General features: G+C 37.1%; 1 protein-coding gene across 3 annotated transcripts in view; it reads right to left on the reverse strand.

Moving 5' to 3' along the window:
• Nucleotides 1–818: 818 nt before the first annotated feature.
• KLHL13 (kelch like family member 13) overlaps nt 819–25,360 on the reverse strand; it is a 36,345-nt gene continuing 11,803 nt past the window's right edge. For 2 of the 3 annotated variants that reach the window (XM_009949074.2, XM_009949073.2), the window contains exons 2-7: nt 21,564–21,705; nt 19,573–19,705; nt 19,137–19,333; nt 10,906–11,701; nt 3,303–3,416; nt 819–1,306 (exon numbers count right to left, since the gene is read on the reverse strand). In XM_009949074.2, coding sequence (XP_009947376.1) covers nt 819–1,306; nt 3,303–3,416; nt 10,906–11,701; nt 19,137–19,333; nt 19,573–19,705; nt 21,564–21,705 — 1,870 coding nt within the window. The remainder of the gene's footprint in view (nt 1,307–3,302; nt 3,417–10,905; nt 11,702–19,136; nt 19,334–19,572; nt 19,706–21,563; nt 21,706–25,360) is intronic. The other variant, XM_086470002.1, reaches the window with a different exon arrangement.

Below are 25,360 nucleotides of genomic sequence, written 5' to 3' on the forward strand. Positions count from 1 at the left end.
AGTACAGGCATACAAGAGAATATACAACTGCACTGAATTCCCGTTTGTTAATAGTGTGTGCTCCCACGCAAGCGGAAGCCAATTCCTGAAAAAACCCAAATTAAAAAACCCAAACATTGTAAATCTTTTGTTTGAAGCATCACTCAACTGACTGAGGAAAAACACTCAATAAGTTATAAAAAACTCCCGGCCTCTACAAGGTCTGCTTCCTGTATAGTGTTAATATTTTAAAATTATTTTATTTCTCCCCTCTGCCTAAGAAACTTCATATGCTCTGAAAGCACCCACAAAGTCAGGCGGGTAAACAGCTATGTCAAAAATACTCTGAAAAGAGGGAGGTAGCTCAGGCCCCTTGGCAACCTTCTGTCATAGCTCACATTGATGTGGTCTACCTCCCCTTATAATCAGCAGTCAAAAATGAAAGGAAAAAGGATTTAAACTATGAAATTTACTGAAAGAACGTCTTCAATACAAAGTCTTCAAATTTGACTCACTGGGCTTCCAAATGGTAGCTATAAAGGTACCTCACACCCAATACACAACATTAATAAACGTACCTAGTTCATACATTTTATAGACAATATCTTCTCATTTGTTAAACATTTGGCTCGGGTGAGTACATCTGTTTTTGTTAACCACTTGACAAACATTCTAGGCCAACAAACAGCACAAATAATGTCAAAGTTGTGGGGTTTCTTTTTCCAGTAATTGTACGAAATGCTGTAGGCTAAGCCTAATAGAAACTACTGAAGAAAAATAATAGACTCCATGATGCAGTGCAAAGGTGTTACTACAACATCATAAGTCAAGGGATGTTTCTAAGGTGCTGAAAGAGGAGATTCTCTAGATGGTGACCCTGTATTGTCCTCCGGTGGGAAAACAGTAAGAGTGCAGGCTCGAATGCCACCAAGTGATTCTGGAAGGTCAAATACTTTATGCCACTCATCTTTTTCTGGATCATATTTCTGAACTATTTCCACCATACACCGATTATTCCAAGAATATCCTCCAACAACATAGATTTTATTTTCAAAGACAGCAACCCCAACATCACTTTGCCCACGTAACATGGCAGCAATTGGAGTCCACTGGTCTAGAGTTGGTGAGTAATATTCACAGCTTAGGACATCATCATAATCACTCGTTCCTCTAAAGTGATTTCCACCAATAACATATAGCTTGTCTCCTACAGTACACATGCAATGCAGACCTCTGACTGTTGTCATCGGAGCTTTCTGAGTCCATTTGTCTGTGTCAGGGTCAAAACACATAAGTTCCTTTTGGAAAGTATCGTGAGTAATTCCACCTAGAGAAATAAAACACACGTTAAGAGTAGTGCTCATCCTAATAAGCATTAAATAGCAAGAAAACCACATTTTTGTGAATTAATTCCATCTTTAAAACTTCTTCACTTCAGCTTAAACCACTATCACATATGTAGTCCATTTCAAATTATACTTTTCATGTGCCTTGTTCATTTAAATCTGAATATGGAAAGAAGCCACGTCTCATACAGTACTTCATTACACAAGATGATACGGGCAGACTAAAAGAACCAAAAATGGTTACCTATGCTTCACTTTGGCAAAATTATTTCTTCACTTATGTTTGTTCAGCTTTATAGCTTTGTTTCTCAAAATCAAGAAAACGGGAATCCATTTCTCCTTCAAATTTTGATACTACACTATTGCATTTTATATTATCACATAGAATTTTCTTCAGAAAACTTTTTTCATCAACTTGAACTAAAGAGAGAGGGGACACAGATTTCAAATATTCTTCTGTTAATAGATGCCTATGGTTCTCTCTCTATATTTACCTTCTCCATGGTTCCCTGCAAAAGCAGTTGGAGAGGCTTCAGGGGAAATCACAGGACGATTTCCCATCAGCGGGTGAAACATCCCACCTTTCCGCAAGGTCGCCAGGCAGGTCAGAAAGCAGTCACACCAATTTCAGACACTGTAGGCTTATTAGCTATGGTTTAAGACCATAATGCAACTATATTTGAGGTCCTAAAAATATGCAGAGAACACACTGCTACTGAACAACCTCCTGCTGGGCTAACTATTCAACACTGAATTACCATGCTTGGATTACTAGTGGACAGAGATGGCATAGTGTTTACAGGAGGTATGCAAGAAAGTACTTAATTCTTCAGTTGGACAGTAAGAAATAAATACAGACAAAACAGGAGGATTGTCCAGCCCTGACACTCGATGACAGCCATAGCAGCCGCAATGCTTGGGAGCCTGCCAGACAGAAGAGGCTTTACTGACAAAGGAACCAATCTTCACATTTTCAACTCCAAAAGTGCCTAGACTCATGAGGATATCCGAGAGGACAGAACAAAAAGAAAAATCTGTGGGAAACACATAGCATCCACATGAAAAAACCCAGGAGGGAGCATATGCTGTGCCACCTGCAGTAAGACAAGCAAAATGGGCAAAAAAGTACAAATAGCAGCACAATGATTAGAAGCTAGCTTAATGGACTTGGTATAGAAAAATAAGAAGCTGTACCTTATAGTAAATTTTAAAACAAATCCCTCCTAGTCTACTGGCACAAGGCCCTTCACTTCAAAACACCCTGAGGGTCAATCTGCTCCAGTGCATCTCCCCAGCAGTTCTTCACAGCTAAGTCACCTTGCCCTGTCCTGAATTTCAGCTTACTTCTTAAGAGGCCATCCCTAAAAATCACAGTAGGAGAACATGCACAGGTCTGTCACCTCTATAGAGATCACTGACAGATTGAATCTTCTCTAAAAATTGAACAGATACCAGATTTCCAGAAAATCTATTGCCCCTCGTATGGAAAAAAAAATTAAATGAAACTATAACCTCAGTGACATATAGGACTGAGCATATTATAAATGAGAGTACAGACATCGTTCATATACTGTGATTAACATGAAAACTTATCCCTTTCCATTAGGTCAATGAAGGCAGATGTTCTTTAAAGTTTCCAATGCTTTCCAAAATGTATCAAAAAGGATGTGTTTAATGGTTATTGCTATATAAATGTATATAACGTGGTGTTGCCACAGAAAAACACAGTTAAAGTGAATAACTGTTTTGGAATTCAGAGCTGTCATTTACTATGTAAATATACAGTATTACCTAAAATAATTTTCTCAGACTGCATTATATATGCTCTTTGACTGGCTTCATATGAGATTGCATAACTGCTTATACCATGGCAAACCTACTAGAAGCAGAGACAACTTTTATTGTCTCCCACTGAAATAGGAAAAGTTAGATAAGTAATTGTTTCATAGAGAGGATATGATCATAGGAATTATTTACCTGAAATATACATTAATCCCCCATACACAGTTCCAGCATGACCATAGTGGGGTTCATTCATTTTTGCGACATAGCTCCATTCATTCATTCTGGGATTGTAACATTCCACAGTGGCTGTTTAAAACAAATAAGAATATAAAAATATTGAAACTAGCATGGCAGTTTGGTTTTGAGTACAGTCACAGTGGCAGTAATGTATTCATAAAGAGAGGAAGTATCAACAAGAAACATTGTTCAGCTGAGAAAGTGTCAAGGGAATTACTGAGCATTATGTTGGGAACCAATACAGAAAAACCTCAGGCTTTGTGCCAGAGTAACAAAAAGGAAGAAAAAAACCTCCTGCATTCTTGCCTTCCACTTGTCTCATTCCCATTCCTGCTTGACACACAACCTGTCCCAGCTCTTGAACCCTGCCAGAGATACAGATGGGGGACATCAGAGAAAATGGCAATGAAGCTGGGCGAATTCAGCTTTTCTACCCTTTCCTCTTGTACAACTCCCTTCAGTGTCTCCTGTAGAGTGATGGGGAATAAACCTAAAACCTGTCTCAAAGGGAATCAACACATCTGGCAAGCAGAACAGACCCACGTCTTCAGCAACGTCCCACCCATTCAGAAAATCAGGCTAGATTTTCTTCTTGATATTTTGCATTGGAACCGTCCTATGCCCTCAAAACAGGGCAGCAACTGTTGAGTAATCTTCTATTGTCTTTCAATGATTTATTAAATACTTGCACAGCAACATACAGCACAGTATATCCAAGTCACTAATTCAAACAGTTTAAAAAAAGCCAAGCTTTAAAAAAATAGAAGATGAAACATCACTGAATCTCGAATGAGAGAAGCAGTGCCTGTGTTGATACACAGCTCCACTTGTGCCGTGTTCTTTGTGAACTGGAATGTTAAAACGATCAAAGGGTTTAGCAAATCAGAAGTCGCAGAGGTTAGTACTAAGTTAAAAAGAAACCCAGAGTCCAGGTGTCCTTGCAGAATGCATTTCCGAGAAGGAATCCTCCCTTCAAAGTGGGATGGAAGGGATCTGGGGCTGCAGCAAAAAGGGCTATGCAATAACCACAGAGAACAGAAATAGTAAACAGATTTAATAATGAATCTGAGCAAACTGTAGAGATTGGCAGATTGAATAGTACAACACGACCAGAGGGGCAAGAGTTTGTGAAAAAGCCCTGTAATATAGTGACCTTATGAAGCATGAAGCAATTATCAATTGTGTTATCTTAAAGACAAATTAAATCTTATTTTAAATAATTAAAATTAAGAATCACATCCTAATGCTTGTTATACAATGTTTAACCTCTGAAGAAAGATGTTTATGAACTATGTGTACAAAATTGAATCTGTCTTTGAAAGTGGCATTTTACTTGCTCTAGCACAAGCTTTTTATTCAATCAAGGGTAGAAAATCTGAGCCAGCTCTATGGAATCAGTGATGGTGACTTACTATCCAGGATTACACATAACTGAAAAAGACCAGAAAAAAAAATTAGAAGCTGAGAAACTTGCCATTTTAAAGGCAGAAACTAGTTAGTATAAGTCTGCAGAATTTGCAGTATTGGCCAGGCCAGGAAAGTACATCAATCAGTAGCACTCATACACAGTGACTGTAAGCTACCTCACCCTAAGCCCAAACCTGTCTTTTTTAAAAAAAAATTTCCTCTGGCGCATTTGGGAAGAGTATGGCATAACTATGGTCTCAGACTACCACCGAAAAATCCCTAGTCATGGAAAAAACCAGCAAAGAGCACATTGCAGTGACCTTCTGAATTATCTTTTAGCTGCTGTAAAATGCACAACCTCCGTATTGCTGCAAAATAGGATGATATTTTGTAATTCCGTACAATTTGCACCTCAAGTAGACACACTCAAAATAGAAGCTTCCAGTTCCAATGTCAGAAATACTATTTGATAACCAGTTCAGCATCATCTAAGGTTAAAAATAATAAATAAATAAAATCTATATTGCACATAAGAATTGCTAAGTTATTACAGTAACTGGATTTTCTTTAGCTTTTCCCCACCCAGGAGCTGAAATTTAGATTTAAGAAATACAGAAGAGTGCTGGTCCAGAACATTAAGTGCACAATATAAGGCAAAATTCCTGTTTCTTTCAAAACAAATTATATACATTGATTTGCAGGCATGAAATTACTAATTTCATATTCTTGAAACTGTTTAAAAATAGTAATGAAAGCCTGAAATGCTTCTGGGTTTGTAATCACGCGTTACACACGGACTCCCAGTTATGCCAGCCATCCTGGGGTGTTGTAAGATGGAAAGAAATAAAAACTGATGCAAAGTAACTAAAGTCAAGTGTGTCTACACATGTCAAATTTGTGATTCTAAAAATCTGACCAACATGGGCAAGTCTCCAGTTTACTCTAAGAGATCAGTCCTTCACTAAACACTTTCCCTTCAATCTAGCCTTCTTGTTACCACATTTCCTACCCTCAGCTGTTTGAAATGAGCCCCGAGCTGCCTTTCACATTACACACATGTACAGGCAGACAGCAGTCTGCACAAGGAAAGGTACAAAAAGGCATTCAAGCATTCTTCTACAATGAAAATTTTTTAAGTCAGGCTTGATTCCCCCCCTCCCCCCCAAATTAAATATCATCTTAAATTTTGGTATTTTTCCCATTTGATATCCTGCAGACTTTGTATATCCATCAAGGACTTACATAGCCATAAAGTCAGTAAATGCTGGAGACAGCCTCTTAGCCCAAATAAAAGCATAGGCATAAATCGTTGATTCCACAAATTACACCTGAAATGAAATCCCTGAGTTTTATTTCTGTGTAATGCTGTCTTGACGCCACATGCAGTATTTGCCCGATCCCCAAAAAAACCCATGCTCTTTCTTGTACATATGTATTAATCCATTCCAATATTCTTTTCTAAAAAGGAAAGCTCCTTTCTACTCCGCTCCATTTAGCAATCAGAAGAAAACAAAGATGCACAGAAATTTCAAGAAGAGAGAAAACCAGATTTGACATGCAAGTAATTATAGCTGTCCCAGTTCTACCCTGACAGCAGACCCTTCCAACCTGCTGTTCACTGCTATGCTGCACCAAAATCATCATCCTACTTGCTTCCATAAAAAACAAAGGCATCCTCTTTCCCACAGCACTTCTACTCTGTGCTGAGGTGAGGAACTTAAATTTCTAACACACTACAAGGACAGGAAGAGCAGAGTATGTGGAAAGCAATGGCAAAGGCAGCAGCAACCAGATTAACATGACATTCAGCGCTGGACAACTGTTTATCTCACTGCACTATAGACTGTATTTAAGAGAGAAACCACAGCCAAAAGATCACTGTAGCAAGAGAAGACAAGATACACAGAAATTGGTACACATTACTGCCATCACTATCATCACATTGTAAAGACATCAGTTTTCTGAGAAAGGATGCTGTTGAGTCCAAGATTCCTCACCTTCTGATGTCACTTCAAAATTCTCTCAACATCACCAGTAGGACTAAAGTATTATTTCACAGTATTTCAGACAAATCATTCCAACTCAAATCTCAAATCTACTATGCTCTAAAACAAAGCTCTTTATTTCCCAACTGAAAAAACCCTACTGTTCTGTTTGGTTGCACTGCATGGTTGTTTCCCTGTTTCCTTGCAAGGTCATTCCACTTCTCTCTCTTAAAAGTATCTCCCTCTGCACTGAAAAGGAAAAAAATACACAAAATTTCAGCCATTAATTTAAAAGAGGCATCAGGATGTTCCACACATCACCTCCAGCAAGAGCATTGTTCACAAAACACTCAAAAGAACTGCTACTTTACTGAACCTAAGTATATATTCTGTATGCCATGAGACAAATAGATTCATTCTCCCAACAGCATGAATGATTCAAAACAGGCTTTATTTATGTTTAACAGTGGAACTTCTGATCTGTTCATTACCATAATCCAGGGAAGACAAGCCTCATTTTAATAGAATTAGACAATCTCAAAAAGACACAAAGCTTTGCCAGTCCCAAGGGATGCTCAGTCTGCACTCATTTTATAGAGCCATCTGTGATGCTATTTGAGGAGTATACAGATATTTACCACTTCTCTGTCAGTGGCTTCTAATGTGTCCTGAGGTTTATTACAGCAGCACTTAGCAACTGTGTGTGATGTCCCAAAACCCAGGGTCTTCATTTTGTTATACTATTTCTATACTAGAGATTCCTTCTATAGAACTCAAAGTTGACTTAGTTAAATTAGACAGAGCCCTGAGTAATTCTGTCCCTAGCATAGCAAGGAGCCATTTCAAAATAAGCTCCTATGCAAGAGGTCCTTCAGTTCACACTTTGGTTTAATATTCACAGTACTACACAGACAGCAAACAGCCCAACTGGGTAATGATGCGTATTTTTCTTCTTAACCAACAACATTTAAAATATACATATTATATAAACCCACAAGAGAAGTTTTCATAAACAAAGTTGTCTGAGTTAAGGGTTAAGCGTCATAGGGTACACCTGGAAAATAAATGCCATCCCACTTGCTGGGCAGGAGTCTCGTTTTTCTATCTTGACTGCAGCATGATATCAAAGATATCAATGAATCCGTGGTTTAGTCACAACCCAACATTCCCCAGAGCGCTTAGGAAAAGCCCATATACAAAAATCTCAAACCCCACTCAAGCCTATCAAAGGCAGAGCCTGAAGTATCTGCAAAGTACCTAACTGTACAAGTTTTCTAATAATTAAAAGGCACAGCTTCTGCCACCATCATCAGGCACCACAACTCTTTCAAAAAGAAAGCTACAAAAATCTGCTTGTCTGAGAAACCAGTATCCAGTGCTCTGCGCAAGAGCACAGCTGGAAAATGCTGATGAGCTGTACTGCATGAGTATCTCTGTGAATCACACCTGGTCTTCCCTTTGTCTCTTTTTCCAAAAAGTCTTGCCTTTTGCACACCTGCCTTCTCCAGGTTGGTCTGCTCATGCTGGAGTGCTGCTTTCCCTGCCTTCTGGGAATATCTTTGGCAGGTGTCTGATTTGACATCTAAGAAGAACCAATCCCCATTATGCACAATCCTAGGAGTGGTGCATGCTTCTGCACAGCCCTAAGTCGTCACAGGGTTGAAAAATCTGAATTTTGTAATTCAGTACATTTCAAATATGTATAGGTATCACATACATGCAAATTCACTCATCCTTACCAATGAATCAAACTTTTCTCAGTAGCGTCCACCGTTAAAAGAGTAGCTGTTCATTACTGCTCACACCCATACTACTGAGGTAGAAAGTGGTATTTACAAAGTTCTCTGAAGTTTAAACATCTGATTTGAGAAGCCATCACAAAGGGCCTTAAAAAAGCATCATTTTTATTCCAGTGAATGTTAGGACAAAAAAAAAAAAAAGAAATTCATTTTAGTAACTTTAATACTTTGGCCCTTTCCCATAAGAACTGATCTTCCAGAAAGCTGAATTTAGGTTTTGGGAATTCTTCCTCTCTAACAACAGATTGAAATTAGTTTGAACTGAAGGGCAATTTCTTTAATACCTGTCCAACACACATTTGACCTTCTCTCCTATGAAAAGCTTGAAAGTTTCTCTTATCTGAGAATGGGGCATTTAAGCTGGATTTCATCTTTCGGCTGCCAAGGTTTATGAAATAAACATGAAAATAAAAAGTGACTTGCCTCACAATTAACAAGAAAAAAACCCTAAGGCTCCAAATCAAAGCATCAGACAGCTACAATATTTAGCATTTATAGAGTGCTCTTCCTGCCGAATGACCTAATGACATCTTTCAGGTCTGTGTGGAAATCATCGCAGCATTTTAACGATATCTTTACAGAGAATTTTAGACAGGTGATAGATTCTGTATTTTAATTAAAGCTGCAGGAGAGTTGAGGTCATCAGAACGATAGTGATCTAATTTAAGAAAAACACTGCCCTTAAAGCGTGCTGTACACACAGGCTGCACTGGCTTAGTGTTAGTATTATTTCATATTGAGTTTGTTAGACCTGCAACTTTTTCACCAGCATTCTAATAACCCTGCTCTGTTTAGATGGTACCATACACAAGGACAGCAACCCGATTATCTGCTATTAATTCATACCATTAGAAAACAGCTCAATGAAGATCAGGTTTTCTGATACTCAAAGATCAATACACATTAGTTTGTACATTTGGTCTTTCGCAGGGTATCAAGCTTGCTTTTAGAACGTATTTTCAGATAGGTAGAGGGACATGTAAAAAACCTCTGAAAAACGGATCTGCATCAGAAAATGGCTGATTAGTCAAAACAAATTATTGAAAACAGTTTCCCATGTTGTCTGGAAACAGGTGACACTTAAACATCTCATTTCCTCAAATATTAGCATGAATTTTAAACATCTAGCAAAACCAGCCCAGTTTTGTGTAGTGGAAGCAATGTACTATATGTTTCCCAAGAAAGTTTGCAATATGATCATGAAACAAAGTGTATATGTGAATGACTGAGATGCATAAATTAAAAAAAAAAATCACAGATACAGTAGCACAAATTAGGTTTTGCATTGTTTCAATTAAGCATGTCGCTCACTACACTTAAAAGATATCAGTGCACTTCTGAAAAGCAAATCTTAGTAGCAAGGGATACTGCCAAGTATCAGTTAAATATTGGGCTGAAAGCAGCAAACAAAGTAAAAAAATGTTACATCTGATTTAGATATAATATTATATTAAAATTCCAAGCATAATCACTGTAACATTTCAATTTTAAAGCACATACAAATTTATATTTGAGCGCACGCTCCCAGACTTGACTGCAAATGCTAACCACTATGGCTTTGGAAAATGCAGTGGATTAATACAGGCCATCCTCCACAGACTTCCGTAAAATTAAAAGTTACCATGTATTTACTCTTTGTTTTCAACCATCTTATTTCCTTGAAATTGATTATTTTTTTTTTTTTGGTCAAGTAGAATGAATCATCATTTGCAAGGGGGAAAAAAAAAGGATGCAGCAGCACAGTCATTCACATAAATAAGTTAATCGTACAGATCACAGGCAAAATACAACATTTTCAGCAATTAAAAAGTCCAGAATGTCAGGACATCTGGATCTCACTGATCTGTGAGTGAAACAAATCACCCAGTCATTAGCCTACCTTTAAAAAACCCACAATTCCTAGCATTTAAAAATTACTATTCCAGAAAATTTGCATGTTTTAAAACGCAACCTTCATTCAACAGCAAGTTTCGGCTCGAAAGTATCCCTTAAGAGCAAAGAGTGTGTTTGGTTTCTCGGCTTAAGTAATGATTTTTTTTTTTTTAATATGGCTGTGTTTATATACATATGCACACATGCACTTATACAGGCAGACACACATGTTTACTTCATGTTTGATGATAAAGGTGAAGACATTGGATATTACGCACCAATACACAAGACACATGTCTTTGGAATTTTTTTGTGGAAGCCCTTTAATTAACTGCAAATACTATCCAAACTTCTCTATGCATTTGCAGTATTTCCAGAAAGAAGCTGCATGTCAGCAACTTGAACTTGTTTCCTCTCCACCCATTCACACGGCAGCACCGTACTTCAAGGCCTAAAAAGCAAGGCAAGAAGCCATGCTTCAGGAGAAGCACTCACCTAGCTCACCCGCTGCATTTCGACCACCGACTGCGTACAAATGTCCTTTGAGGGCACTTAGGTGGAAGAAGGTGCGCTTCTCATTTAAAGATGCAACTTGCATCCACTTGTTGTAGCGAGGATCAAACCTAAAGACCGTGTCAACCGCCGTCTTTCCCTTCGTGTCGTAATTGCTCTGGCCCCCAACTACGTAAAGAAAGTTTCCAATCACGGCAATGCCATGCTGGTACCTTGGCGCATCCATTGGAGCTAAGGATTTCCATTCGTGGGCCTTTTCGTCATACATCCGTAACTCCTTGCTAACAACCAGCTGCTGCCTCAGCACTCCCCCCAATGTCACCAAGTGAGTACTGTCCGACCGAATGGCAGTCCTCTCTGACTGCATAACCGGCTGCATGTATGGCATCATTTGGTAATTGCTGGCTTCCAAAAGCAAGTTTACACAGGTATTGTCAGTTCTCATGAAGTCCACTGTTTGAACATAGTTAATAAGATCCTGGGGTGTCATCAGTGGAAACCTGATGTTCTTCATTAGCTTTGCAGCACACTCCATCCGAGGCTCCTCATACCGTAGCCAGCGACAAGCTGCCTTGAAGAGCTCAAGTTCAGTGCAGTGCTTAAGGCTATTACTTGAAAGCACAAAGGCAAGACGTTCAAAAGGGAGTTTCACAAATTCACCAGTACTTAATAGTGCAGGAAAGTTCTTCAGGATGAAATTATTTACATATTTATCTACTTCTGTGAGATTGTATGTGTTTGCAATTCGCCCAACCTCGACACAGTTTTCCAATGAAACCTATTAAGTAAACAGAAAGAGGAATCAAAACACTTTCTTAATTTGGTGTCTAAATGATAATGTAGTATTTAATGAATACTATAGAATGAGCAATATTTCATCATTTCTCAACGCTCAAGGTGATTTACACATGAGCAAATAAATATTCAACGCAATGTATATATTCATGACTGCAAGGGAAGACCCAATTTATTCCTTATTTTGAAGAAAGAAATGAGACAAGTAACAAGCAGATGGCATATATTAATTATGTCAAATACATTATACAATGATGATACATAATAATCATACAGCTCTTCATCTTTGAAAAGCTCTGCAAACATCTTTGTAAGAAAGACATGGGGAAAACACAGTTAAGGGAGAGATGATCAGCCCAAGGTTACAGAGCATAATGCAAAAGTTAGGTCTCGCCATTGGACGTTTTCTAACATTATTAAAATTGTCTTGTCATAATGCAGCCAAAGTGAACGGCACAGCTACCTCTCCAATGCCACATATTTCAGACGAGTTATTTACAGTGCTGAAGTCCATGAATACATTCCTTAGAAACAAACAAAATTGTACCTTCAGTAAATCAAGGTGGCACTCTTGCAGAATATGTTTGAGATTAAATACATGTCAAAAATAAGACAAAGGTAGTGATTTTATTTTAGAGATATATATAGACAGATACATGATTTTTTTAAAAAATAATGAACCTAGGAGGATTTCCCCCAGAAATACCCAGCACATTAAATGCTTTAGCAGTATGGATCATACCCTAATTTAATTCAATACTTGAGCAACTATATCGTGCTAACTATCCCGTTTAACACTGTTGCTGCATCTACCTTCCTTAAATCTTTAGCTCCTAAATTCCTGAGGTCACTTGGGATCCGAGGCAGAGGGAGGAAGAAAGACGGCAAGGATGGGACATAACTTAAGACAGGTCTCCAGTGAACCCAGCTAACTCATTTCAGCAAGCTCTATGGTACATACGCAAAGCAAGTCAATTTTCAAATGCTTCTTGCCGAGAATTGCAGCTTTATTGCGTTCAATCCTTATTCTAACCCAAGCTTCATTTACACATGCTTTCTAGTCTCTATGCATGTCAGTCCTACACAATGTTAACAATTTCCACAATTTTGTGATTCTCATTATATTTGTAATGCCAAAAAAATTTAAGCTTTTGAATCTCATGGTTATTTTTAAAAAGATTATAAAGATTGAGGACTATGACCTGATTGAAGCCTAAGAGTTCAAAAACCTTTAAATGACCTTCTGGTCATGACAGATAATAAGATTTTAATACTGTATAATTCAATCTGATCATTGTCCCTTAATACTAGACAATTCAAAAGTCTAATGAGTACGGGAATAGGAGATGATTTTTTAATTCACTAAAAACTGATCTAACTTGCCCTAGAGTTAAGATCTGCAGTCATCTAAAGTCTTCATTCACACATCCTGAAACGCCTTCATACAGTCAAAGGTTGCAAATCTTATTCTTCATCTCCAGGAACACTAATCCTCTACTCAGGGCCTATAAGATGAATGTGTGGCAGACTGTCAGGAGTTCTATTACAAAAATATCCGTGGAATATATACATGGAAATATTTTTTGTATTACAGAACAGACCACATTGTTCATATCAAAATATAATCACATCAGCTAGCAATGACCTATAAAACACACTCTGATGATTAAAACCCATATTTTTTTCCTTTTTTTTTTGACTGTTTTTAAGAGTCAGTATCAAACTAATTTCTGTACATTTCCTTTTAGGATTTTTAATTTACATGAATTAATTGCATAAGAAACAGCATACCTTAAATTACGTAAATGAAACAGGACATTCTTACTTCTAAAATTTCTATCAAGTTGTATAATAAAAATAAAGCAATGGAAAAATCACCCCTTAAACAGCTGACTTGCAGTATACAACAAACTTTAACTCTTGCTATACAGTTATTGTATTTAAAAACTACTTCAGAATACATTTACTGGCATCAAACTACAAAGATACAGCACTTTCTCCATATCAAAGTAGGCAAACAGAAAGATATTATTGGATACAGAAAAGGCATGCTTGAATTTAAAAGATCAAAGCAAGAAAGGTACAGATATATACCATTGGTACATGGTGTTCAGGTTGCAAAGAAGCATTTAGACCCACTGCAGAATGCGTGCCAGTTATCAAGTGCCCAGCATGCATCCAGGTGATGTATTATCACAATTATGTTACACCATAAATCTATGCAACGGAATATATTCCTGGAATGCTTACATTTGAGGAATATATTGACACATTACACATTGTTAATGACTGATGAATATGACATCGTCAGTTTTCAGTTGCCCCTTAATTCCTGGGAAATTTATCTTACACTGCTTTAATTAATCCACTGGGTCATACTGCACTCAAGGTGGGGGTTTTTCTCCATACTATGATTGCACCCCATTATGCTTATGAAATTGTGCACTTTGTTTGGCTCGCTAACAAATTACACTACTTACCTCAAATCAGGGTACCATATTAAATATTTTCTTAAAGGTTACTTTCCTCGGCAAAAGTACTATTACCAATTTTACTGTGCTCCAAGATAACAATGTACCAAGCTAAATTATATTGCAAAGATTTAAGTCATAAAAATACATACTCTAGAGATACTTAAGTCCTGAGTCAAAAAATAATCCTTCGAAAGAATGAAATGCAGTACTTCCACTTAAATACTCAAAATTGGACAGTATTAAAAGTAATACTATTTAAACACTTAAGTATCTAAGTTACTGCAGTGTTGATTTTTAAAAAAAACAGTTTGATTTATGCTATGGTATTTATGAGAGGCACGGAAATGGTTCTCTATGGAAGTCAGTCAATCAGGAGCTCATTAGCAAAGAGAAGGAACTGCTACTTCTGAAAATCCCACTGAAGTGGATGGGAGGAATGGAAATCAGACAAAAAGATAAGACTGGCTGTACAGTGAATCCAGTAACTAGTAAAGATACTCACACAGAAAAAGCTAAAAGCTGTAACTGATTAAACAGCTAAGTAACTTCATAAGAAGTCAAGAATTTTAAATAAATCCTATTTTACTTGGGCTTTGACTACTGAGCAAAGCTGCTCATTCACATTATTTACTGTAATTGCTCATTACAAAACGTAAGTAGAAGTTCCAGAAAACACTAAAAAGCTTTTCAAAATAGAAAGGTCATGCACAGCCTGAAAAACCAAATGCAGAAGCCAAAGTACTTTCTTGGGAAAGCAGTTGACTTTGAAATTTTGAAGCAACCACTTCCCAAGCCCTGGTAAAAACTTAATTGACCATCCACTACTACAAAACTGGACACAGAGCAAAATGATTTCAAGCATGAGAACCCTGGAGAACAACTCAGGAGAAATAACATCCACAGAAAATTTCTCCAGAGTCCTCCAGCCCAGTACCACAAAACATTTAGTTACCCAACTTTCTTTTTTTTTTTTTTTTCGATGACTTAAGACATTGAAGCACTTAACATGGTGTTTCAAAGGGTCTAAGTTTAAAAGAGCTTACACTCCCCCAAAATCCCCTGCATGGCTCCCATGCACAGAAGTTCAGGAATAACGGCACAGAGATTTGTCCAGCTCGGAAAACAGAACCATCACACCCCCACGTTAGAAAAGGTGAATTTCTGCTGGCTGGCAGAGCTGGCCCCAGCTTAGATCCCACACTCCCACAAATCTGAGACCATCTTGCTCCATCTGCAGTTAACCAAGTTCTTGCGACAAGACAGACTTCCAAATATCGAGATGTCAATATTTGACAATTTGCCAGTCATTACAAAAATGTAAAGCACAGAATTATAGCAGGAATAAAGTTTTCTTACGCAGGTTATATATAAACGGTACAGACATTATACGTGCAGGTTATTTATATGAAAGGTACAGCCAAGACATTAATTTTCAGTGTTTCAGGATGCTTGCTTTAATCACAGTATAACATCCCATTCCCCATTACACTGTGATTTTCCAGTTTACTTGGATAAGTTCCTCATTGTTCACCATTTTGTACACTGCTGCTACTTTTGCAAAAACAGCGTGTTCCATAGCACTCACTACTCCAAAAACACTTCTGTGGCACTTTCATTAACTATGTTATGGCTCATTTAGATGTGAACCTGGGAGCAGCCCTAGTCTATCGTATAGCTATAAATATATAAAACCAATACTAGAAGCAAGACTGAAAACATCCTAGGAAGTATCCCAGTGTTTCTCTGGGAGTCTGTTCGGCTTCAGAGCAAAGACTATCAGAGCAATGGGCTACTTGACAGGAAGGGTGCAAATGCTGAACAAGTAAAAGAACACTTACAAGTCAGCTACAACATATACCATTCTTTGAAGCTCTCACTATTTTTTAGACAAATTAAGCTGTTACCTTGCACTTACGGTTTTCTTTGTAAATATTTCCAATACCCTCTTATGAAGTAACAGTTACATTATGCTTTACATAAACTGACTTCTATAATCTCTTTAATAGTAGACTCCCTAGACAATTCAAAGACAATTAAGTATTTGTCTAGGAATGTTTACATCAGCTCTCAGATGCTGCTCAGTCAGCTAATTTCAATAGAAATAACATCAAGACTTGCTTTGAAAACTCATTTAAATCTCAGAAATGCCCGTTCAAAAAACAGAGTGAAACTAATATAATGAGGAATAATCTTTGTAAAGCTGATACGGTAATTAAAGCAAAAAAAAACAACCACTAACCCATTTGCTCAACAACTCTTCTTCCTGTCCCAACAAATTCAAAAACTCTTTATACAGGGATGTTGAGAACATAACTAGGCTAACAGCAGAAACTTAGTTTTGTACTTTCTCTTCAGGTATACAATGAATGAGATTATGTCCCCTTAGACATGGGTATAAATGAAAGTATTTCAGAAGAGAGAATTGATAAAATTAAGAGAATGAAAAAGGCTTCCTGATTCTTTTAAAATGTGGTATCAAACAAGACATTTGTTACTTGAACCAAAACAGTGATTGAGTCAACATCGTAAGTGAAGGAACTTTCAGAAAACAAGCATTTTAAATAATGAAAAAATTATTTGAAATAATAGTATTTAAGATGAAAGAAGCTTTTTCCCTAAGGAAACAAAACAAGCAACTGTCCTACCCAGAAAGGGGAATGGGCAACACTGTGTCCTTGTGGCTCACCTCCTGTCAAAGAGAGGCCGCTCCAAATCCCTGATTCAAAAGAATACCAAGACCTTATTCCAAGTTGGCATTTATAGCAAGATCAACCCTGGAGAGGCAAACTGCATCATTTTGGAAGGTAAAAAAACCCCAAGCAACATAAAATACATGGTGTAGGATTTGAGAGTATTAAGTTTCATGAAACATTATTGCAACATTTTCAGAGAACTGGCCAATTAGAAAATATGTCAAAATTAAAAGCCGAACAGTAGTGTTAGAGCCTAAGTGCCTCTAACACTTTCCTTATGAAACAGATAGCTGTTATTAGCAGCTTGGAGTCCTCTTGTTTGCATAAATCCTGGTACATATCTTCATTAGAGAGGTCACATTTCTGAGCCTGTACTCTGGGGAGCAGAGGGAATATCTGCTTCTTTATTTCTCACTACAGACTATCAGAAAGTTGAATTCCAAATATTATAATTCATGTAGAACACACCAGTTTCCCATTACAGGTAAAGTGAGATTTCTAGTAAAGTATATAAGCAATTAACATCAGAAAACGTCCAGGAAGCATTAGAAATTATGCCGAAGTGTGTCTCTAGGCAGAACTGCTTTGACAGCACAGGTCTTACAGCTCTCATTCTACGACACCACAAAGTAGGTGCTCCTTGTTGTTGACAGGACAAAGAGTTATATTAATCCAAGACAGCAGGGCAAGAACCAGGAAGGTTATTGAAGCATCATATATTGGCATTCATTAAGTACTGTGTTTAAGTTAGAAACGAGATAACTGCACCCATATTCTGAGATTGCACTGTTAACTACAGAAATAAAATGAACATAACTGAAGCATACAAAACGTATGCAGTAAATTGACTGTAGCACTAGAATGAGTGCAGTCATGCAGCGAGACCTGAAACCTCTGATATCCGAGATATTAGTATTAAGGGATGTTCAAAAAACCAAAACTTCCGAAAAACAACCCAAGATAACAGAGTGTGCATGTGAGCTATGCTTAATAAAAACCAAGATTAAACAGATGAGTATAAATCCAATGCTTTTAACCAGAGGTTGGGGCCAGATGCATGGAGGGTTTTCATGTCACATCTCTCTCCTTACCTGCCTTTTCCCACCCATGAAGACAGAACCCAGGAAAAAGCCTACACAAGAAGCCAGTGATCACTTAAGTTGAATCTTTAACAGCTCTCTTGCTTTTGCAAAAACAGACGTGTGTTTTTAATACAGAGAAAACTGCAAAACTGTCTGACATTCAACTTGGAGTATGGCATGCTTCTCCAAAGCACAGCCTCAAAACAAAACAGGATACCAAGTCTGAAAAAGGCAAGGAAAGGAGGAGGAAAAAAGGTTGTTATCGAAGTTCCCCCTCCTCTGAGAGTGGGTTCAGGACCTGAGGTTTTAATCTCTGTAATAAATAAAAACCATCAGGGCAACTCTAAGCCATAAATAGACTGTACTGCAGTGGAGCTACAGTACTGCTTTGCAGGGCAAACTTTTCATTTGTTTCAATTACACAAAAGCAACTGTGCTACAAAAGTATTATTCTTTTAACGAACCATTATTGGCAGAAGAGGAGTCAGCTGCTATTCTGGGGGCTGTCCCCTGCTTACAGAAGCACTTATGTTGGTGATTCTGAGAGAATATTTCCCAGTAGGCATTCAAAACCATTTTTAGTTCTAGTAAAATATGGCAAACAACGTAAAATCCTTGTAGCTACTTTTCTCCTATAACCAATATTTCTGTAACATGCCTATTAGTAATCCCTTTAGAGGATGTATTATTCTAAGGACTGTGACCAAGTTCACTGCTTTACAAACAAGATGTAGTGATGATCACAGCGACCATTACAATTGTGGGCTTCATTCCTCAAAACAAAAAGTATATTAACAGACAGCAACAGCAGTTCACTCTATTATTATTTTTTTTCTTTTAACTCACCAAGTAGCTTTCTTATGGAAGGATATAGAGTGCGAGAGCACCAACTAAGAAATCTCGGAACTATGATTATCATCACACTTCGGAATTAGAACTCTAATGAGGTATAACATTTAAATCAAACTCACGCTGTACGTAATACTAAGAAAAAAGATTTTCAAGAAAACTACAAGACAAGTTTCTTCTCTGTGAATCCAAATTAGGAATAACAGCAAGTTTTAGACTTAATCTTGACTATTACATAGTAACTGCACTTATACCAAAAAACCCCAAACCAATACCAAGGCCTTAATCATTGTAAATATGAAACAAGTAGCAAGCCTTACCCCAGAGATAAGAAACACCTTACAGAAGTCCAAAACAGGTAAAATCTGCAAAAAACTGGCAGCTTCCAGGGTGTCCTGAAGGTTGTCCATGTTCAGGGAAAGTTTCGCAGTATAAATGAAATCAATGATCTTCTTTAGGCCTATTTTGTTCACACCATGAAGCTTAATGCACATTAAATCCTGTTCCTTCATTCCTCCTGAAAAAGACATAGGTAACTTTATGTGATTATTTTGATTGGGTTGAAATAATTTCATAAACTTATACAAAATAAAGATACAATTTTAAAGTCTAATTTAAAAAAATGTGCAATAGTAGAGAGAGTACAACTACACTGAGTTGTTTGCAGTCCTGGGCTGACTGACACACAACACATGTCTGAGTGTCCAAACAATGGCAATTCAAGAGCAGCACACATTACTTCAACAAAAACACCACCTGTGAACATAGCCTTGAAGTAATCACTTGCAGAAGCCATCATTGCTCTGTGAACAGGAAAGACTTCATCACCATCTCCCGGAACAAGCGTCACATCACAAAGCAAACCTTCCACTCGCAGTTGGTCAAAACCCTGCAAGAACAGCAAAATGCAAAGTATCCATTTGATTTGCAAGGAGAGCAGGAATCTTTTTTGTTTCCCTCCTGTAAATACTTATTTTTATGTACTTATGTACTGTTGTTTCAAAAAGTCACTACGAAATAATCTGCTATCTTGCAACCGTTATCTCCAATATATTCACTGATAACTATTCATTGGAAAACAAGCAGAATAATGATTATTTTCCAGAAACAGCTGAAGAATGCAAACTACACTGGGCCTTAGAAAGTAGCTTTATTCCACTAATTAATTTATTTTCAGGAAGGAGTTTGTTTTGTAAGCTTGCACTCCAGCAATTGTTTCAGGTAGGGACTGGTATCTTTTTTGGACCTACCCTTTCTGGACATATATGCATCCTAGATAAAATATTTCTGTTCCACACCAGTTTAAATGCTTTGCAGCCTAAGAGGCTGCAAAATACTGGGGCCTGAAATGAAATCTGTCACCTGGATCCATGATTATCAAATCTATCACCAGAGTTTACATGGCAAAAACTCTAAAACAAGCTCATTTTATAAATCTGATCTTTTCTGAATTACTTATAATGGCTAAATGTAACAAAAAAGAAAGTAATTTACAACAGCATCCTAGAGTAAGATTTTCCTCTAAAGATATGCCCGGTTGGGAATACTGGAGGATAGGTGGAATACTCGCTTCCTTCATGCACTGCAGAACAGAAGCTCAAACATAAAACAATTGCCTTCAACCCAGCACCTCTGATGTTTTTCTAGTACTAACAAGAAGGTAAAATATTGTCTTTATAGATTTAACACTTATAAAGTCTTGGCATCAGCCCTCATGGTTTAAAGTGAGTGCAAACGAAAAAAATTATTTACTACCTCAAATAAATCAGAAGCCAAAACACAGGATTATATAAAACTAACATATTTCAATGACTCAAATTACTTGCCTGTACTTGCTACAAACAAGGCTTTACAATTAATGATTCTCTATTTGCTCAAATTTTGAAGAAAAAAATAGAATTAAGAAGAAATAAGCTCTGAACACTTTGCCCTGTATTCAAACAAGGGAGAGCTATACGCAGATGCCCAAGCCTTAGAAACTAAATCAAAACAATCACTAACTTCTCTGAATTTAAAAAAAAAAAAGTGTCAGTTTTTTGTCCCAAAATGTAGGCAATCTATTTAGGCAGGAACTCAAAAATATAAGTGGTAGTTCTCCAAGGAGTCATGCCATGCAGATGTCGTCTGCACTCCTGAGAAAGGCTGCATTGGAAAGTAGCAAGAGCGATACAAGATGTAAGCTTGACTCTGTATGGCATGTAAAAGCTCCCGCAGAAATGAGAAGATAAAATGACTAAGTTCTTAAAGCTTTAGAGAGGGTAACATTTTTATCCATTAGAAGAATGTTCTATCATATGATAGTGCCATATAGTCAGATCCAGTATAGGGCACTATATCAAACCTGTCAGGGCTCTGCCATCTCAGGGACATGAAGGAGGAACACGGAGCACTCCTCATCACGTCCTTAAGACAGCTTTCACACAGGAGATGGTAGTGTTTGCCTAACATAATTACATGATTATATTCAAATGACCATTGATAGAGGTGTGGCTTCCTGGTTTAAACAATATCACCTCTTAGAAACTGAGAGTGGATAGAGATTGCTAAAAGTCAAACCTTAAATTTGCAGAAAAAGAAGTTACAAGCCCTGCTTGCTTGTGGACACTGTCAGCGCAGCACACTAACATGCATTTTTCTGTGGCTTTTTAGGAATTAGTAGTCTGATAAAGTCCACTAAGTGGAGACATTGTTTAGAGTAGTCAAAATTCTCAGTACAGATCAATACTGACACAAGAATATTTAATTACCTGTAATACCACAGAACTGTGAGTATTGCTGGTGAAAAATCTTGTGGTCCCTGCCTTCGAAGACTGTAGATGGGCAGAGACGCCCATATCGCTGCTACCAAGAGATATTTTCATATGAGGATCCTCCTCTTCCACGAGAGATCTAAGAAGATTAGAATAAAGAAACGTTAAGACCAAACTCAGATTCATTCAGAGTGCTCTTGTGTATCAAAACCGCAGTCTTCTGGGATGAAACTTAACAGCATAGACCTTATAGGTCAAAAATCAACAGGTGACAGAATCAGTCCTTAGTGATCCCCTTCATCTACTCTAAGAAAGTGAAGTGTTAACCGTCTCTACAACAGCCTAACTTCAATAACTTGATTTTCAGCTAATAAATTTTTCCTTTTCCTTCCACCCTCACCTCCCTGATTAAGACACTTGCACACTATTTTATTTCTGTGTGATGCTTGCAGTATTGTGGGATGCTTGCAAGGATTTCATCCAGTTTTCAAAATAAAGTATCTTAATAGACTGACAAGGAGAGCTAAGAGATTAAAACCCTAGTTTAATATTAAAGTTCTGTAACTGCATTCTTATGGCTTCCATTACCTCGCACAAGTATGAACATAATACAACTATACATAGTGGAGTTTCAAGCTGTAACTTTAAGCTACCTTTACAAATGCACAACTAGAACAACTCCTTTAGGACATGATATCCAGTATTCAGCTACTGCAGGCAACCACTTCAGAAATCTAATTTAAGATTTGTTACTGTGAAGTCAATACTTATGTTTTTGACTCCAAGCAATTACTGTCCAAATCTAGATTGGAAGGGCTAATTTTAGGTAGAACTGTTAAAGAATTACTGCAGTATATCATTAGCTTTCCATTTTAATCTTGATATGTAAATTAGGTTTACATAAAGAGATATGCATATGAGATTCTAACTACCCTAACCTATAATTATTATGAAATGCAAATAAATTTCACCTCCAGAAATATTAATAACTAGTTCCTGGAAATTCCATGATCTAATGTACTGCCTATTAGCATGCATAGCAGCATAATGCATATATACACAATATTAATTAGCAAACATAAGCTGTTAATCCAGTGATGAGAACATCTTCATTATTAATAAAGACTCCATGTTTCAAAAGATATTCATAGCAGTTTGACAGAACTGCTGCAAATCTCAGATACAAAGTTTTCCAAATTTTAAACATGCAGGTTAAAACATTGGCCTCCAAGCTAGTTTCAGAAATTACTTTAAATAAATGTCAAGAATGTGCTTAAATTCCATCACCCCACCTCACCCCAATATTGACTGCAATCACTATGTAAGGACAAATTTGGAATTTCTTGATGAAAAATAATTTTAATTTCCCGCCCCCCCAAAAAAAAGTTTTGTTTCCTTTTACTAAAATATTTACCCCCATCTTCTCTGGGTACATAGACTACTTAGAGCAGTTTCTGAAACTCATACGTTACCCTGATAGCACTGATGTGCCTTGTTCAAACCCATAAGAACATAAGGGCAACTATGAAGACATATTCAAAACAAATTCACCAATCAACAGCGTACATAGGTTTGAAACAGTGAGATTTTATGCACATAGATGTAACAACAGATTGTAGGAACAAGGGTACATCTAAATAGCTTTGACTTCTAATGTAGCAACCCAATATCCAGACATCTGAAAAAATTGGTAAGTGTGGACGTACTGCAGCATACAAGAATTGTGGCATTTTTGAAACAGAATTATCTCTTTTATAAAACAAATTCAGAGTGTAATCTGAGTAAAAATTTATAGGGTGTACCTTAGAAAAGTGCTCTCCAAACTATCTTTGGCAACCAACCATGTAACAGCAGCAAAGCAGTTGCTAGCTCATGACCCAAAATATTTTTTTGTTCACTTTGTTCTAGTGTGTTTTGGGTTTGGGGTTTTTTTTGCATGTGTTTTAGTTTTAATACAATCACATCACGAAAAGAGTCTAACATAATTTCAAAGGACATAATTTCAAAGTACACCCAGTCTCTAAATTTGTAGATGTACTTCTAAGAAGAAATATAAAATAACCTGGGGAGACTTGTAAGCGTGGGTGGGGAGAAACCGCAGATTCAGCTAGCACGAATTTTATTATTTGCTCTTGAAAGATCTTCATGAAATGTCAGATTGGATAGCCATTATATGAAGGGCTTTTAAAACACTTTTTCTAAACTCAGAAGAAAATAAAAGATGTACACATAAGTTAAAATCATTAGGAACAGAAACATACAAATAAACCAACTTTCTTGGCTGTTTGGAGTGGGCTTTTTACCATGTTTGCCACACCATGCTACTTTATTTCCTGACAGAGAGCATTCTTCCTAAGTTTTACAAGTGAAGGCAAAGACCTTGGCCACGATTCATTTATTCCATCAATGGCAGTGATAGTAGAAGCATTTTTCTGAACAGGCCACATTACATAAAACTTCCCAAGCTTTGTCCTAAGAGGTCCTCTATAGCACAACATGCCTTATTATAACTGCACAGCCAACAAGATGATACCATATATTTCCAAACACCTGAAATAATTAGAAGTAAGCATTTGACATGCCAAGTGTGGCTATAAGCAGTTATTTCCCTTACCTGATTTTCAATAAATAATGGTGAGTTGTCTAATACTTATATCACATAGACAAGCTCAGCAGCTCACAACTTGATGCTCTTCTGCAGAACAGATTTTCACTATTTCTCCTCCACATTTGCTGTTAGGTACGCACAGGAACTTGTGTATGCAGATTAGACATTAAAAATTGCAAATTTCCACATTATAAAAATTCACCAGAATATAAATGTTACAGTTCTAGTCTCAAACATTAACTTGGCTGCATATGACTCTACAAGAATGAATTTAGATAACCAGATTATATTATTCTTATACTGGTTTTTGCTTTATATCTAAACAACTATGACCAAACAAATTGTGGTTTTGTTTTCTGGTTTTGTTGTTTGTTGGTGGTTTGTTTTGTTTTTTAAATACACCACCATTTTTACCTACAGCTTAACAGTTTCAGAAGGCCAAGCGCCCTCTCCCATTATGCAGCAAGTGACAATTCGGGAGCTGGTTCTGGCAGAAGTTACAATGCAAGTCAGCAACATGACCTGGAGATAGTGCACTGATCCCCTGAAATCCAGCCTTGTGACACTCATCGAGAGGGAAAGAGCACTCCCAGAGCAACTAGAAATTATGATTTTGTCAATGGATTTGAAGCAGCTTCGGCATTTATCTTCACCCAACAACAGAAACCCGACTTTGTAAGACAAAGTGAAAACGCAACAGCTCTTATGCACTGTGTTGATACCAATTCACACAGAAACAAAAGCACTATATCATATACAATGAGAGCAATTTAAAACTACCCTGCAAAGAAATTTTAAACTACTCAGAATATAACTTCTGTTTGGGGGGTTGTAAAGTGAATATTCAGAAATAATTCTGCCATTCACACCCAGAACAGATGAGTAACATGCTTTATATCCGAACGAATTCCCAACAAAAACACATTAAGTGCATCTGTCTTGTTTGGACACTTACCAAAGGCATTATTTACATTCATTAACACAGGTCTGCTAAGCACTATAATTAATTAGATAATAATGAATGTAAACATATTGATTTTTTTACTTTATTGTAAGTGCAATATATCACAATTAAGCATACCACGAAAGAAGAAAGCTAATTCATTTTCTAATTAATTTTATTGCTCTAATCAACAGAAATCATTAAACAAGTAGTACAGCAGTAGCATTTTTAACCAGGGTTTAA

Source organism: Leptosomus discolor, chromosome 9, assembly GCF_034619465.1.
Source record: "Leptosomus discolor isolate bLepDis1 chromosome 9, bLepDis1.hap2, whole genome shotgun sequence".
Lineage (NCBI taxonomy): Eukaryota > Metazoa > Chordata > Aves > Leptosomiformes > Leptosomidae > Leptosomus > Leptosomus discolor.